Here is a 16585-nt window from a genome sequence, read left to right as displayed (position 1 = left end):
ATGGACTTGATAAATGCAACAATATGCAATGATATGCTATGATGAGAAGTGAATTCAATTAGGGGTAATGGCAAATAAGCCCATGACAAGGGCACTTAATTAAAAAAGGGACATCCAACTTTTTTGTTTCTCAAATAAACCCACCCCATTCAAACTTATTTGCAAATAAGGAAAATCCCTTTATATATACCAAAATTACCCCCAATTCATTGAAATCCAATTCAACTCCAATTTCATGATTTACACCCCAATTTAGCCCAATTTCATCAATTAACCAATTTTAACCCCAATTTTAACCCTAATTGTTATCAATTCCACCCATTATGCTCTAACTTCTTAAATATTACACATTGACCCCGGATTTAAACAAATATATCACATTAACCCCCAAAACTTTTTTTTTTTAGAAAATAAATTTTTTTTCTGAAATATTTTTTTCCGGCCAGATTCCGGCGTTGACCGCCGGAGACCGCCGGTCTCCGGCGTTGACTTTTTGTTTTTTTTTTTTTTTTTTTTTATAATTTTGTTTTTTCTTAAAAAAAATATTTTAATTAATTTTACTGTCTTGGCTGCTAAATTACTGTCTCCGGCAGCTATTTAACTGTCGGAGACTGAAATTTAACTGTTAATTGACTGTTTTTTTTTTCTTCAAAAATATTTTTAATTAATATTACTGTATTCGTTGCTAAATTACTGTCTCCAGCAGTTATTTAACTGTCGGAGACACTTATTTAACTGTTAATTGACTTTTTTATTCTTAAAAAAATATTTTTAATTAATATTACTGTATTCGTTGCTAAATTACTGTCTCCAGCAGTTATTTAACTGTCGGAGACAGTAATTTAACTGTTAATTGACTTTTTTATTCTTAAAAAAAATATTTTTAATTAATATTACTGTATTCGTTGCTAAATTACTGTCTCCAGCAGTTATTTAACTGTCGGAGACAGTAATTTAACTGTTAATTGACTTTTTTATTCTTAAAAAAAATATTTTTAATTAATATTACTGTATTCGTTGCTAAATTACTGTCTCCAACAGTTATTTAACTGTCGGAGACAGTAATTTAACTGTTAATTGACTTTTCTTTTTTTTTTTTTTTAATTTTTTTCCTTACAAAAAAATTTGTTTTAATTAATATTACTGTCTTGGATGTTAAATTACTGTCTTCAACAGTAATTTAATTGTCTTAGACAATAATATTAATAATATTACTGTTCGGAAAAATAATATTCATAATATTACTGTCCCAAACAGTAATATTACTGTCTGAGACAGTAATTTAGTAGTCAAGACAGTAATATTAATTAAAATATTTTTTTTCTAAGAAAAAACAATTCAAAAAAAAAAAAAAAAAAAAAAAAAGTCAACGCCGGAGACCGGCGGTCAACGGTGGTTGACCGACCGGAAAAAAAATTCAGGAAAAAAAAAATTTCAAAAAAAAATTTCAAAAAAAAAAAAAAAAAAAAGTCAACGCCGGAGACCGGCGGTCTCCGGCGGTCAACGCCGGAATCTGGCCGGAAAAAAATATTTCAGAAAAAAAATTATTTTCTGAAAAAAAAAAGTTTTGGGGGTAAATGTGATATATTTGTTTAAATTCGGGGTCAATGTGTAATATTAAGGAAGTTAGAGCATAATGGGTGGAATTGTTAAGAATTATATTATTGAGGGTATTTTAGACTAAAGACATGGGGATGGGCTTAATTGAGAGACTGTTTTTTTTGTGGACTAAAATGCATTTAAGTCCCATGTGATGGGCCTTTTTGCCATTTGCCCATTCAATTAATGTATTGAATTCCATGTGTATAATCAACTATTTCAAATGGTGGATTTTGGAATCTATTTATAGATTTTCAAAGGTTATGACCACAAGTCACAACTTTTAGGAAAATAATTTCATGAAAAGGTATCACACCTTTTCCCATTAACTATACACCTATTCAATTTAATAGGTGCTTAAACACCTCCATCTTTTTTCAATGGTGGCATTTCACTTTATTATTTTCTACACTTAAATATTTTAAATGATCCATTAATTTATCATTCATCAAAAAAATTAATTTTGAGAATTTAAATTAAACCACTTAAATATTCAACAAAATTTGAGTCAAATACTCAAAATTTCCAACAATCCCCCACATGAATGAAATTAATGCATGCAGACACATTCAAAGTCCAAGCGATTTGTTATTGCATCGGGAGAGGTAGCTTATGGCTTTGAACCTTCCTTAGTAAAATGCTGTCGGATTTACTTGTTGCTTAGTGAACGCGATGTCTTGAACTAATCAACTTTTGTGTAAACCAAGACAACAACACTTACACAATAACATCTCTAACGTCTTTTGTTCTCACGTTGTGTCCATTTCGGCCTTGGACCAATTCTTGGATTCATAAGTGTTTCATTGAAGCGGCCCTATACTTCACACTTACATAGGTGATCTCCCATAAAGAATACCCTGACGTATTCCACCTTAAAAGGTCATAGGAATCATTAAAAGTCACTAGACTTAACCTTACCACATTCGACAGGTAGCACTTGGATTTTAGGGAATGGTAGGAATTATTTCCAAGTGCTCGATTTGAATTTCCATAACTTAGTTGTCCCATTGAACCAAGATCTTGGGATCTCCAATCTACAAGGTTGGGTTACCATCATGGATTTTCGTTTGAGTTGTGGGTTTATAGACCCATTCCCATCACTAACTAGCACATTTGATCTCTATTGATTCCTTCGTCAAGGATTAATCAAATTATCTCTTGACTTCGTAAAGTCAACGTTTATAATTCCACTAGAGATCAATTGTTGAATGGTGTTGCGTCTACGATCGAGACTTTACCATTTTGCATATTATTTTGTGCTCTTTTGTATAGCCAACTAACTACTACAATTATTTTCAAGCACCAACTAAGTCCATCACATAATGTCCTCTAGAAAATTATGGAGTTATCCAACATTCTTTAACTTCCAATTATGTCTCGAATTCTATAGTGAATCGAGTTATACATTTATTTTGAGGACTTCCACAATGCAAAATCATTTATGGACATAGTATCTTTGTATCATATATCCAATTCATATGAATGTACTGTCCAAGTACAATTGGATATCTTTTATAATATAACTTACGTTTAAGGCGAATCTTGCACTTCGAAGAACCCTTATTTAACCATCCACTTATTACTTATAGGATTACCTATTTACTTGACTTGTTTAATGAGTCAATCAACATGTAGTTCATTAAACTACAATCTATTCAAGAATATTTTAGTTGAACCATTGTTCACCACTATTCTTTATAGTCTTATATTGATGAGTTCAATATGACTAGCATTGTCTCAACATAAAGAGACTCCAATAATTCATCAAATCCTTAGTGATTTAAATCTCTATAGGATTGCATCAATATGACAATATTTTCCACATTGAAATATTTTACTAATATTTCATTAGTTTTCATGATAGTACCATGATTAACATGTCATTTACTCATAAACATGTACTCTAATGTGTACACGTACTTTTCAAACTCGCCAAGTTTAAAAATATTTGATAACAAATTCTTATCAAATGTGATGCAATTGCTTTAGAACTTATTTAAGTTCATACGATACGAGTTTCACTAATTTTTCATTTGTCTCAAAGACAATTAACCTCCAATTGCACAACACTTCATTAGTTGCTCGAGGTTCATTTTCTAACTCATAAATTAGAAAACCAAAATTAAAATGTTGATTTCGTAGCTCTCTTTTATTGAGCGTTTGGTTATTTATCACTTTATAAATTACCACTTTATCTCATAGAGAGATATATCTTTAGCTAACCATTTACACTTAATAAAATGCTTTAAGTGTAGCTCATTGTCAATGTGGGATGGTGGCTTTTCACCTCCCTATACATTAATCTCTCATTCACCTCAAGTCGTGTTTGAGAAATTAAACATACTAGATTTATCTAGTCAAAATGTAGATTTTTATTCCATATCTTATCAAATGGAATCCACTTAAATTGTTTGTCAAACTTGGGTCAAAATCCAATTTTTCAAACACATTTAATTTCAAAGATCGTACATTTATTTGCATCAAGAATGACTATCTTGAGCACTTTCGTACTTCGCATATTCAATAAATATGCATTTCAACATTCTTAGGCTCTTTGAACTTGTTCAACTTTGGTACATTTACCTTAGTCAAAAACACCCCCACATTTCTATGGTCCAAAACCTTTATGTGGTAAAGTAATGAGAAAGTGGTGAGCCATAATCTCCCCCACAAATTCTAGCTTACTCTAGAATTATCAACATGGCTTTCTTACTCATTAACAGTTCGAGTATTTCATTTCTCAATACTTTCAACTGTGGTTGATAAGGACTAGCGATTTGATAAGTACAAAACTTGTCAAAAAATACTCCATATCATCCACGTCAATCACTTTGAATAACATTTTTTATTCATATACCATGATCATTCTCATTTAAATGCTTCTAAGGCCTCGTCTTTGTTACTTAACAAAGATACATAATAAAATTTTGGTATAAACACCACAAAAGTAACAAATACTTTTCTCATAAATTGTACAATCTTTTAAATCACCAATGTGATTTAACTTTTATACGCACTGTGTTTATTTTGTCTTAATAGAACACACTATAAGAAACTTCTCAAGATACTCAAATCAAGAAAGTTTTTGTCAAATTGTGACAGCTTGTACACAATTCAAATCTAGAGTTTAGAAACTCCTACCGTTCACAATATAAAAATATTGATCCAACAGGCAACTGGCCACAATAATCTCGCGTATAGAGATTGTTTGACATTTTCCGTAAGAAAAAACATCCATTGCTTTACGAATGGATCAGATGTTCGACATCATAAAATTCGATTTCATTCATTCATAAGTTATACTTATGTCTTATGAATACAATATCTAAAAATCACGACAATCCAATAGATCGATCATCTTCGATGTTCTTTTAGATAACAACTGCTCAAATATTCCTTTAGAAAATGAGCTTCTTGAGTTTCGATTATATATCAATTTCAAATATTACATGCCTCTACTTGCACACACATATGAAATTATCATTTTAAAGATAAAGTGCATCAACTTGATCTTCAATATACTAAATATTGAATTTAAGCATAATAATATCACAAATAGCATGAATTGTCTATGATATAACATAACATTTGGAACAAACCATGGGCTTATAAACATACATATATGCACGTAATCATAATTTCATAATTCCAAATATTCACATGCATCATATAATTTATGCATACAAAATACTTATATGTACATAAGCATTTCAAGATTAATATGGAATACATAATCCATTTGCATATTTAATAAACCTCATTATTCATGCTGAAAATCATTTACATTCATAGCATAAATATCCATATAATTTAATCACGTATTATAACATAATTTCCAATTCATAAAAAATATGCTTCAACAAACATGTATTATATGCTTCCAATTCTATGTACTCATTGACATAAATATCATATAAATAATATAACATAACAAAAAAAATTATTATTATACGTTATTTCAAGTGTGCGACAATACTAGCATTTCATAATATTATGCACTAATTTAATATAAATAATGCATACGAATTTCAGCAAAATCTCATGCATATATCAAGATTAATCCAACCATAACAACATATTGAAATAGAAATCAAAGTATATATACATGCTTCTAGCATAACAACATTCAAGGTTTATCATCCTCTCATAAATAATGTTATCATGCCAATTATAACATATAGTGCAAATATTATTACGCCATAACTATATCATGCAACATAATCATGTTTCTATCTCATATAATACCACATTATTAATCATATAATATTATCACTTAATAGCATGAGATACAATTTTATAAATAAAAAGGCGTACCCGAAATAATTATAAACATGTCGTTTCAAATTTCTGGGACGAATTTGAAATTCTCGCATAAGTAATGCATTGGCAGTTTTGGCAACACTGAATAATTTAATCATATCTTTAGCATCCGATGTCCGATTTTGTTGATTAAATATGATCCGAATAGCCAACGAAATTTCCTACAACTTTCGTCTTTTAAGTTTTCTGAGATTCGGACTGTATCATGATCAAATTATGCCTTCAAGTCGAAGTATGTGTGCTGTATAAGATTGCACCTACAATGGAACCACGAAAATATTAAATAATATTCAAGAATTGAGAATAATATAAACCTCATCATAATTCGGGTGTGATTCCATCATTATTCTTCGATTAGGTCTTCTTTCACCAGAGTTTAGTGCACCATAAAGTGTTAGAGACGTGTTGGTACGCTGGGGTTGCATCGCTTCACGAACGGTTGCATTTTCATGAAAAGGTACGTTGGCAGTTCTATCACCCTTTCGTGTTTTCATCATAACTCCTCCGTATGAACTCCGATTGTGATGATTTAACATGTTCTGGAAAGAAAACTTGATTTTCTACAAGTTTTGTGAAATGGTACTTTTACAGATTCGGACCGTATCACCTCCGAAAATGGGCTGGAACATAGACGTTGTGTTCTGTCCGAAAATGGCATTCTCCTCCTATTTGATTTCGTAACTTCTTGGATTTTGAGTAGAATATCTTCTTCTCCATCTCGAAAATACAACTTTAAGTTTGTCTTAAGATTGTTATATGTTGTTATTTGGGCGTGTGTATTTCGAAATGGGAACGAACAAAATTTGGACAGAAGTTTGACAAGAAAAATCTAGTCGAGGCAAGAACTCGGTTCTTTCTCCTTAAGACAAACTTGCCCCGTGCAGTGCTCTCGGTTTACGGCAATCGTCTCCCAAGATACAACGACTATTTCAGTTCCAACAAAGTAGCACACCAATTATTGGAACACGGCGAACGAAACGACGTTTAGGACTTTATAAGACACGAAGAAATGGACTTGATAAATGCAACAATATGCAATGATATGCTATGATGAGAAGTGAATTCAATTAATGTATTGAATTCCATGTGTATAATCAACTATTTCAAATGGTGGATTTTGGAATCTATTTATAGATTTTCAAAGGTTATGACCACAAGTCACAACTTTTAGGAAAATAATTTCATGAAAAGGTATCACACCTTTTCCCATTAACTATACACCTATTCAATTTAATAGGTGCTTAAACACCTCCATCTTTTTTCAATGGTGGCATTTCACTTTATTATTTTCTACACTTAAATATTTTAAATGATCCATTAATTTATCATTCATCAAAAAAATTAATTTTGAGAATTTAAATTAAACCACTTAAATATTCAACAAAATTTGAGTCAAATACTCAAAATTTCCAACAATTTTTTTCTTCAAGTAATATTTCTGTTTTCTTAATTTTTTTTATTCTTTATTATACTTGTGAATATTGCTAGACAAATGAAGATTTCAATCAATAGAAATCTGATGTCCGTACGAATATTGCTAGACAAATGAAGATTTTAATTAATAAAAATCTGATGTCTGTATTTCTGTATGAATATTGCTAGACGAATGAAGATTTCTATCTGATGTCTGTATTTCTGTATGAATATTGCTAGACAAATGAAGATTTCAATTAATAGAGATCTGATGTCGTCAAGAACTAATTTTTTGAAATGAAATTCAATATTCCAACATTCAATTTTATTTTTAGTTGTATGCACTTTAGATCCACCTTATAAAAGTGTTTGTGCCTTTTGCTTGTTAATATTTTAAAGGTGGTGTTTGCAAATGATTATTTAAAAGCAGAAGTTAGTGATTGTGATTTAAGTTAGTTTTAAGTGCTTATTTCTAAAAGTTGGGGGTGTTTGCAAAAATTTCGGAGAATGAACTAAAATTGAAAAAGCAGGGTTAGAGGTGCTTTTAAAAAAATAGCTTAAAACAGATTATTTTACGAGAAGCAAAAGCAAAAGTTGATTTTGCAAACACCTAAAAACAGATTATGAGAAAAAAAAAAAAAAAACCGCATAATCACTTTCAATAAGCATATGCAAACACCACCAAAGTGAAATGCTTTTTGGGGTCTGAAATTTGCTATTTGCAACTCATTCCCCATAAAACACTTCTCTCTCTAAAAAAAAAAATAGCATTGTCTCCCTAAAAAAAAAAATCCAAAAATTCGAATTCAAGCAAAATCAAGCCAAATTCATCCAAAATTTCAGGTTTTTTCAACTCCTAAACGTTTTAATTGCATTGGGTAGGAAATTTTGGGTGTAATTGCATGTTAGACAGCCCTAAAAATCGAAAGTTAGGACTGTTTTGGGTGGAATTTTAGCACATTGAACTCCCAAACCGGGCGTTCACCGGTATTTTTCACGCCCGATTTGGGCGTGAAAAATACTAGTGAACGCCCGGTTTGGGCGTTCGTTTAGAGTATGCACGCCCGGTCCGGGCATCCGGTCCGGAAATGGGCGCCCGGTTTGGGCGTTCGGGTCCGGTTTGGACGCCCGGTCTGGGCGTTCGGCAGTGTAATTTTTTTTTTTTTGATTTTTTTTTTGAATTTCAATTTTACTTATTTCAATATCAATTTTTTTATAATTTCAATTTTACTTATTTCTATATTTTTTTTATAATTTCAATTTTACTTAGTTCTATATTTTTTTTTATAATTTCATTTTTACTTATTTCAATATTTTTTTAATAATTTCAATTTTACTAATTTCAATAGTTTTTTTTTATATAATTTCAATTTTACTTATTTCAAATATCTCTTATATTTGCAGGATGTCTAATTGGATTAAAAAACTGAAAATGGGGAAAAGGAAAGGGGCCTATGATTCGTTCCCCTGCGGATCCGATGGAAGAATCTACTACACAACGAGAGGATAGAACACATAATTGAAAGGTTACTAGTCTACGCGGCGTGGCGAAAGAACAGTAATTTTTAAACAACCACGTGCACTTGCGGCAATAGAGGCGGAAGCGGAGGCCGAGGCAAAGATGGATGCACATATGGATCCGTAGGAGGACGAGGATGATGCAGGAGTTCATTTTCAGGGGAAATATCATTTTCCGACTCCTGATTTTCCATTAGATGACGATGACGAGGACGATCCGACTCCACCTCCTACTTTGACTAGAGCTGCTACTACTTCCGGTGGTTCTACTCCTGTCGAAAATCCTAAATCTCGCCCCGCTCGGAAATCTAAGGTTTCTTCTTGACCTTGGCGGTTGATTGGCCGGGCGCCCGGTGGACCTGAGCTGCCTGAGTTGATTCCGAGTTTCGGAGAACATGTGGCCTACGACATTTGGGAGGGAAAGGTAATACCTATTAATTTTAATAAATTTTATTCAAAGTGTTTATACTTGATTGTGTTATAATTAAATTAAATATATATTGAACAGGCACGACATATGCTTAAGTTGCGGTCGCATGGCAAGTCGACTTGGTCGAGCCCCATCGATGCTCGTTCTGTTGCACTACTAGAGATAACGAGCTTGTATCACTTGCGTCCTTGTTCTCTCCATCAGCACAATAATCCACTTATCGAGGCTTTTATTGAGAGATGGCAGCCAGACACAAACGCCTTTCATATGTCGTTCAGAGAGATGACAATTACTCTCCACGATGTGCATTACATAATGCATTTGGCAGTTAGTGGACATCGCCCTAACACTAACATGGATAAGGCACACGCGATTGAGGCAGGTGCGAGAGCGTTTGGTATTGACGATGCACTTATGGAGCAGTGGTGGTACGGTGGTGGCCCCCGGTTAGATGAGTTGGATGTGATGTACAATAATAATCCTACGTTTCCACCCGAGTTTTGCGTACAAGCATATATCGCTTACTTGCTCGGAAAACTGTTGTTCGTCGACAAAAGTGGATCGAAGGTGAAAGCAAATTTTTTTTCCCACTTTTAGAGTACATCGATCAGATTCACGAGTATTCTTGGGGTTCTGCTACATTGGCCTTTTTGTACCGACAGTTGGGTATGGCTCGCAAGCTGAGGCTGCGCAGATTTGTGGTTGTCTGACGCTGTTAGAGGTACTTTTTAATTTTTATTAATCAACGAACTGTTTTGTTAATAAGTTTCGATGTTATGTTTAACATTTTGTATTATTATTCATGTAGTGTTGAATATATGAGTATTTTCCATACTTCCGGCATCCGATGGTTAACGCACATGTACCGGGGGAACCGTGGTGCAAGAGGTCGCATGTGACACATCATATCCCTAAGGACGAGGATATAGTTGTCGAGTACCGTCGACGCCTTGATTCCATGCGTGCATCAGATGTAAGTGACAAGTCTAAATAATTTATATTTATGTATTTACTTTTTTTTATTAATACATGCCTATTGATACAATAGGTCAATTGGACGCCATTTGGGTTGAATATGGCACGTGATGTTGACAAGACCCTCCATCACGGGACTATTCGTTGGATGGATACTGTCAAGCCTTACATGCCCGATAGAGCACTGCGTCAGTTCGGCTTTGTTCAAATTATTCCTGCCCCCCCCTATTCTTTCGCTTCGAGGTGCTAAGAGGGAGAGAAAATTAACATCTTACAAAGTTGACTACGAGTCTGGCAATCAGCTTTGGAGTATCCCCTACGTGCACATGCTTGATGGAGATTATTATGGTCGTTTAGCGTCTCCGGCTTGGGAGTCGGACGAGCGTTATTTGCCGTGGTATCTCGTCCACACCCAACCCCGTATAGATCCTAGTTTCGAGCCGGTGGAGAGAGCGGAGCCATCTGCAGTTCCGTTTGTATACGACATCACCCGAGTATTGCATCCATACTCTTACGATCACTTGCCTCCGCCGACTATTCCAGGATATCGTGCCATACCCGATGATTTCTTCAGGACGATCCAGAATATGTGCACCCTGTTCGCTGAGTATTTATAGTTGCAGCGTCCTAATATAGATGTTGATGACGAGCAAGATGCAAGAGACTCACCGGTGCGACATTCTCAGGGCAGACGTCGGACGAGGTATACTTAGTTGTTGTTTTTTTTTAATTCATATTTCGGTGATGTTGGATTGTTGTTTTCTTTCCGAATTTGATAATGGTGTTGGATTGTTGTTTTGTTTTAGTATTTGACGATGATCACGGTTGATGATGTTGGATTGTTGTTCACTTTTCGGATTTGATAATGATGTTGGATTGTTGTTTTCTTTTCGGATTTGATAATGATGTTGGATAAATAAAGGGTCAAAACTATATTTTTGGAAAAAAATGATTCATTGTGTTTTAGGTACAAATTGATGAATTCGATAGATAAAGGGTCAAAACTATATTTTTTGAAAAAAATGATTTATTGTGTTTTAGGTACAAATTGATGAATTGGATAGATAAAGGGTCAAAACTACAATTTTGGAAAAAAATGGTTTATTGTGTTGTAGGTACAAATTGACGAATTGGACAAATAAAGGGTCAAAATAGCAATTTTGGAATAGTAGTCCAGACGGCTGTCTGAGAAATACACCTAAATGTCGGACGGCCATCCGGGATTCCTAGGCAGTGTCTGCCTGTGGGACGACCGTCCGACATATTAGTATAAATCTCGGACGGCCGTCCCACAGGCAGAGACTGCCTAGGAATCCCGGACGGCCGTCCGAGATTTAGGTGTATTTCTCAGACGGTCGTCTGGGCTACTATTCCAAAATTGCTATTTTGACCCTTTATTTGTCCAATTCGTCAATCTGTACCTATAACACAATAATGAATAAACCATTTTTTCCAAAATTGTAGTTTTGACCATTTATCTATCCAATTCATCAATTTGTACCTAAAACACAATAAATCATTTTTTTTTCCAAAAATATATACTTAACATTATACACTTAACAATGTAAAAATACACTTAACACATAAAAAAAGTACTAAGTTCGACATAACAAAATACTAAAACACATTAAATCCAATAAAACTAAACAAAATCAAACACTATTTAGAATATCCCACGCTTGACGTCTACCTCGCATCGCCTCTGTCAAAAATATGCAACACTATCATTGTTGTACCTCCACCACTGCAAGTTAAATGGAGGAAGTGGACAATTGTCAGTCATCTTCACATACACAAAGTGACTTCCTGCCTCAAGATGCAATATAGTCATCTGATAAGATAGTTGTGAAACACCTTCGGGACCCCAGAGTGGCAAATAAGTTTGATTTCCCGAACTGCTAGCCGATAACACCAAAGCGTTGTAACATGTTGCTACGACCACGCCCACGTCCGTGATAGTCATCCACTTTTCAATTGGTGCTTGAGCGTTGACCCAATGGGCGACTTTCGCCAACACCTGATATACATAATTACCACCACCAAAATAATCCTTGAACAAGACCTCATTTCTTTTGATACAGTTATAAATATCCAATCTAACATCCATCCAATCATCCTCGTGATCTTTCACTGCACACTCAACGCTTCTATCACAATTACCACCCCCTCGAACGTCCGTCCATGTCACAACCTCTGGAACAAGGCATAAATGAAGATGTCGAAAAAAATCAGGTCGGGGCATTCGTACCGTTTCGGGTCCACTCACAGTCGACGAACGGCTACAGTTTCCGCTTTCAGAAGATGCACCACGACCTCTATTGCCTTGTCCTCGTCCTCGTCCTCGTCCTCGACCTCGTCCAGTTACATTATCTTCATCCTGTGTGGGGTATAGTGGATACTCATGTGCTGAATTATCCCTCCGTGTGGAGTTGTTCCGCGGTCTGCCTCTCGGGTGGTCTACTACTGGTGGTTCATTTAATTCTGTCTCCCCAGGATGCATTCGTTTGAAAACTACATCTGTCACATCAATGATCTCAATTTCAGACCGTTGACGCAGCTTATCAATTAATCCGCCGAGCCGAAAAATAGCCTGTGTCCTGTGATCGGAAACGGAACCAACATTTTTTTCTTGGCTACCATCCACCAAAACTGTCGTCCTCCAAAACAAGTGAACATCCTCAGCATAAAATAAATCGCCTCGTGAATTCACCTTAATATCAATTTCATGTTTGCATGGGAGGTCATGAGTTGACCTCAGAAAATGAGTGCAACTGTCTAAATCTGTCTCCAGCTCAGCGTCCAAAAGCTTCAGAGCGGCATGAGTTACAATTCCACTGGACAAAATTTTAAACACATGCACATTAATAGTCTTAGCCCGAATCCTCTTTGACTTCGCAAATTCATTCAGGATCTCATTAAGCTTATCTGTTATTTGTGAATTATATTGTACCCAAAATGTGTCAAATCCGTCTGTGGACACATCCAACCATCTCTTCAATGCTCTATGGTTACTTTCCACCGTAATATGATTAAAATATGTTACGTTTCAGTACACAAAATAGCATTAAGTTAAATATTTGTATTTAACAAAAAATAAATACCTGCTAGTCACTGTATTGCCCAAATGAAAAATATGATCCGTCCATGCACGAACAAATTTCTCTTTGTATATGATCCAAGTGTCATGGAGGTACTCGATCAACTGTGGATAATTTGCATACTCGTCCATCAAAGCCATGTAATTCCTATTGAAATCTTCCTCACATAGGGATGTTACAACATTTTGCCACGGGCCACGTACGAATGCAATCCCTCGCGACTTACTATTGCCCAAACATCGTGCAGCACGACGACCCACATTCATGTTAATGTGCCAAAGACATAAAAGATGATCCGCTGTCGGAAATACATTCTCTAACACCTTCAAGAGTCCTAACTCTCGATCAGTCACAATTACACTAGGTAGAGTGTTTAGGGGTAAAGTCTTTTAATTTTTTGCAATACCCACGTATAATGGTCTTCATTTTCATAGCGCATAAATACCACTCTAACAGTAAAATTACTACCCACAGAAGTAACACCAACAATTTACAACAAAGGCATTTTGTATTGATTGGTTTTGTAAGTACTGTCAAGTAGTATAACGTACGGAAACTTACTGAGCAATTCGACAGACTGAGGGTGAGCCCACATCAAATCAATAACTTCGTGTGTTGTTTCATCAGTACGAATCCACTTGTAATAGTTGTGCTCCTCGAGCAACCCAATCAAATGTTGCATTACTGTATGGTCACCCCTAGCATCTTTTTTGAAATGATCCTTTGCATTGTATATTTGTTTCATATACGCATTGAGACCCAAACCCATTTGTTTCAAGTGAGCCATAATCTTCTTCGGCGGCACAGGACTTTTTGACAAATCTTTAATAATCTCCAACTCCTGTTTAGACAATGGACTCAGCCCATGCCCAGATGTATATACCGGATAATGATTATTCTTCCCATATAATATTCTGAGCTCCCATCTATCATCATCCGTTTCACTCCCGCAACCTTAAAACCACAATGAATTTTTTTGCTACCAGTCCATCTTCTCGAGCGCGCAGTTGGGTTAGTTGATGGAGTATCTCGTTTCGCCCCAAATAGGTCAATAATCAGGAACGTTTTATTAGGTTTAGGGCCACTTTTTATAATCAACTTAACAAAAAGATTTCTACCAACAGACTTCGCCCAATCTACCAGCTCGTCCTTGGAGTCAAACAATTGATCTATTATAAAATAATCAGTATGATCCACTTCAACTTCACCCGTATTGTGTTGGTTTTCCTGAAAAAAATGTAAAAAGAATTAATAAAAAAGAAAAAAAAAAAAAAAAAACCGGCGGGGGGGGGGCCTGCAAGCCCAAACCGGGCGCCCGAAGCAATGTCACACGCCCGATTTGGGCGTGGAACATCGGTTCACACGCCCGGTTTGGGCGTGCACCGGTGTTTCACACGCCCGGTTTGGGCGTGGAACACAGGTTTGCACGCCCGACTTGGGCGTGTATTACTAATCGCGCGCCCTAGTTGGGCGTTTGGCTTTTTTGTCCAGATTTTTCAAACTAAATAACGAAATTTTTACCTCGTTGTGATGTGTATCCCAATCTTCATCCGATGAACTCATTTGTGTTCGTATATCACTTCAACAAAGATGATTTTAGGCCAAATTAGTGAGGAGAGTGATTTTGTCTAGAGAGATAAAAAAAAATTGAATGAGTTACAAACAGCAATTTTCTGAACCCAGAAAGTAAGTCCCTATTTCAAATGGTTTCTTGTTTTTCAAAACCCGCTTTTCCGTCTTTCAAACCACGTTTTTTGCTTCCTATTTTTGAAAACTTACTCTCCGTTTATTTTATTTCTTTACGCAACGATTTTAGTTTCTTATTTTTGAAACCCGTTTTTCTGTTTATTTTATTTCTTTCAAACCCACGTTCTGTTTCTTATTTTTTTAAAATCCGGTATTCGTTAATTTTTATTCTTATAAATATGCGTATGGGCTCTTATTTTTGAAAAAAAACCGCTTTTCCGTTTATCATATTTCTTCTAAAACTACGCTTTTGGTTCTTATTTTTGAAAACCGCTTCTCTGTTTAATTTATTTCATTTAAGAATGCTTTTGGTTTCTTTGTTTTGCAAAGTACTTCTACGCTTATTTTATTTTTTTCAAAACGCTTTTGATTAGACACGGCTATAGATCGGTTCGGGCCGGTTCATACCTTCACAGTTCACTTTTTCCGGAACCGAAACCGGCCCATAATATGCACGGTTCGGCGGGCCGGGTCGGCCCGCCGGTTCAATCTGGTTCCGGGCCGGTTCCGGGTCGGCCTGTAAATTTATATTTATATATATATTTTAAAAGTACTTAATGGATAAATAAATTAGAATAATTACTTTTAAATAGGAAAAAAAACAAAAGGAAATAAATAAAATGACTTTAACTTAATTTTATAGCAAATAACGGTCGGTTCACTGGACCGGTTCACCGGCCGTTTTTTTCTTTTCTTTGAATTTTTTTGATTTCTTCTTTTTTTTTAAATCCGTGAACCACCGGGCCGGCCCGGCGGTTCACGGTTCACCAATTCATATTGTAGAAATCACTTTCTCCCACTCTTATATAATCATTTAATCTATGAAAATGCCATATCATTTTCATTTCACCATTTTCAAATACAGGGGTTTACCCCTCTTTTCTCTCTTCCGTTTTATGTTTTCCCTATTATCATCTTCAGGTGCTCTCTCTCTACTCTGTCTCTATTTTGTCTCTCCGCTCTCTCTATTTTTCTCTTCTTCTCTAATTCGTCTTGATCGAATCCTTGATTTGAAATAACGGATGAGTTAGGTTACGATTCAAGATTTGGGTCGATGATAACGGTGTTGAGTTATATTTGTCTAATCAATCGTTTGCATTGAACATTTGACTTATATCTCAACACTGAAGATCTGTATTCATCAAACATGTTTTGAAGTTTATTGTTTATACTTTTTTTTATTTTTAGTCCGCCGATGGAATTTAGGGTTAACTTGTCGGATCAATATTTGTATTGATTTTCCCGGCATTTTACTTAGTTCCGATGACGCTGTTGTATGATAATAATTCCAGATCTGGTAGTTTTATTCTTCCCGTGAATAACGTGTTTCGTTTGGGCCCCCACGCCCAAACCGGCAGGGGGCCTGCACACCCAAACCGGGCGCCCGAAGCAATGTCACACGCCCGGTTTGGGCGTGGAACATCGGTTCACACGCCCGGTTTGGGCATGCACCGGTGTTTCACACGCCCGGTTTGGGCGTGGAACA

General features: G+C 35.3%; 2 protein-coding genes across 2 annotated transcripts; both read right to left on the bottom strand.

Annotated features, from left to right (window-relative positions):
• Positions 1–11960: 11960 nt before the first annotated feature.
• Positions 11961–13619, bottom strand: LOC148771851 (uncharacterized). The gene is made up of 2 exons (XM_088815260.1): positions 13357–13619; positions 11961–13089 (listed from the first exon to the last, which is right to left on the bottom strand). Exons 1-2 carry the CDS (start codon positions 13617–13619, stop codon positions 11961–11963), a joined length of 1392 nt encoding a protein of 463 aa, XP_088671386.1.
• Positions 13620–13843: 224 nt separating this feature from the next.
• On the bottom strand, positions 13844–14916 carry LOC105971236 (uncharacterized). Its single transcript, XM_088815259.1, has 3 exons — positions 14875–14916; positions 14472–14580; positions 13844–14307 (listed from the first exon to the last, which is right to left on the bottom strand). Exons 1-3 carry the CDS (start codon positions 14914–14916, stop codon positions 13844–13846), a joined length of 615 nt encoding a protein of 204 aa, XP_088671385.1.
• Between the last annotated feature and the right edge of the window lie 1669 nt (positions 14917–16585).

Source organism: Erythranthe guttata, chromosome 3 (genome assembly GCF_056151865.1).
Source record: "Erythranthe guttata isolate IM_541 chromosome 3, IM_541, whole genome shotgun sequence".
NCBI classification, from domain to species: Eukaryota; Viridiplantae; Streptophyta; class Magnoliopsida; order Lamiales; family Phrymaceae; genus Erythranthe; species Erythranthe guttata.
This window is presented reverse-complemented; position numbering and strand designations above follow the sequence as displayed.

What these genes read in the sequence shown, in the direction of transcription:
- LOC105971236 (XM_088815259.1), bottom strand. Translation starts at nt 14,916, where the DNA reads ATGAGTTCATCGGATGAAGATTGGGATACACATCACAACGAG. An exon ending in GGGATACACATCACAACGAG is followed by an intron (nt 14,581 to 14,874) that starts GTAAAAATTTCG and finishes CATTTTTTTCAG; the next exon opens with GAAAACCAACACAATACGGG. An exon ending in AGATTGGGCGAAGTCTGTTG is followed by an intron (nt 14,308 to 14,471) that starts GTAGAAATCTTT and finishes TGTGGTTTTAAG; the next exon opens with GTTGCGGGAGTGAAACGGAT.
- LOC148771851 (XM_088815260.1), bottom strand. Translation starts at nt 13,619, where the DNA reads ATGAATGTGGGTCGTCGTGCTGCACGATGTTTGGGCAATAGTAAGTCG. An exon ending in GGCAATACAGTGACTAGCAG is followed by an intron (nt 13,090 to 13,356) that starts GTATTTATTTTT and finishes AATTTTGTCCAG; the next exon opens with TGGAATTGTAACTCATGCCG.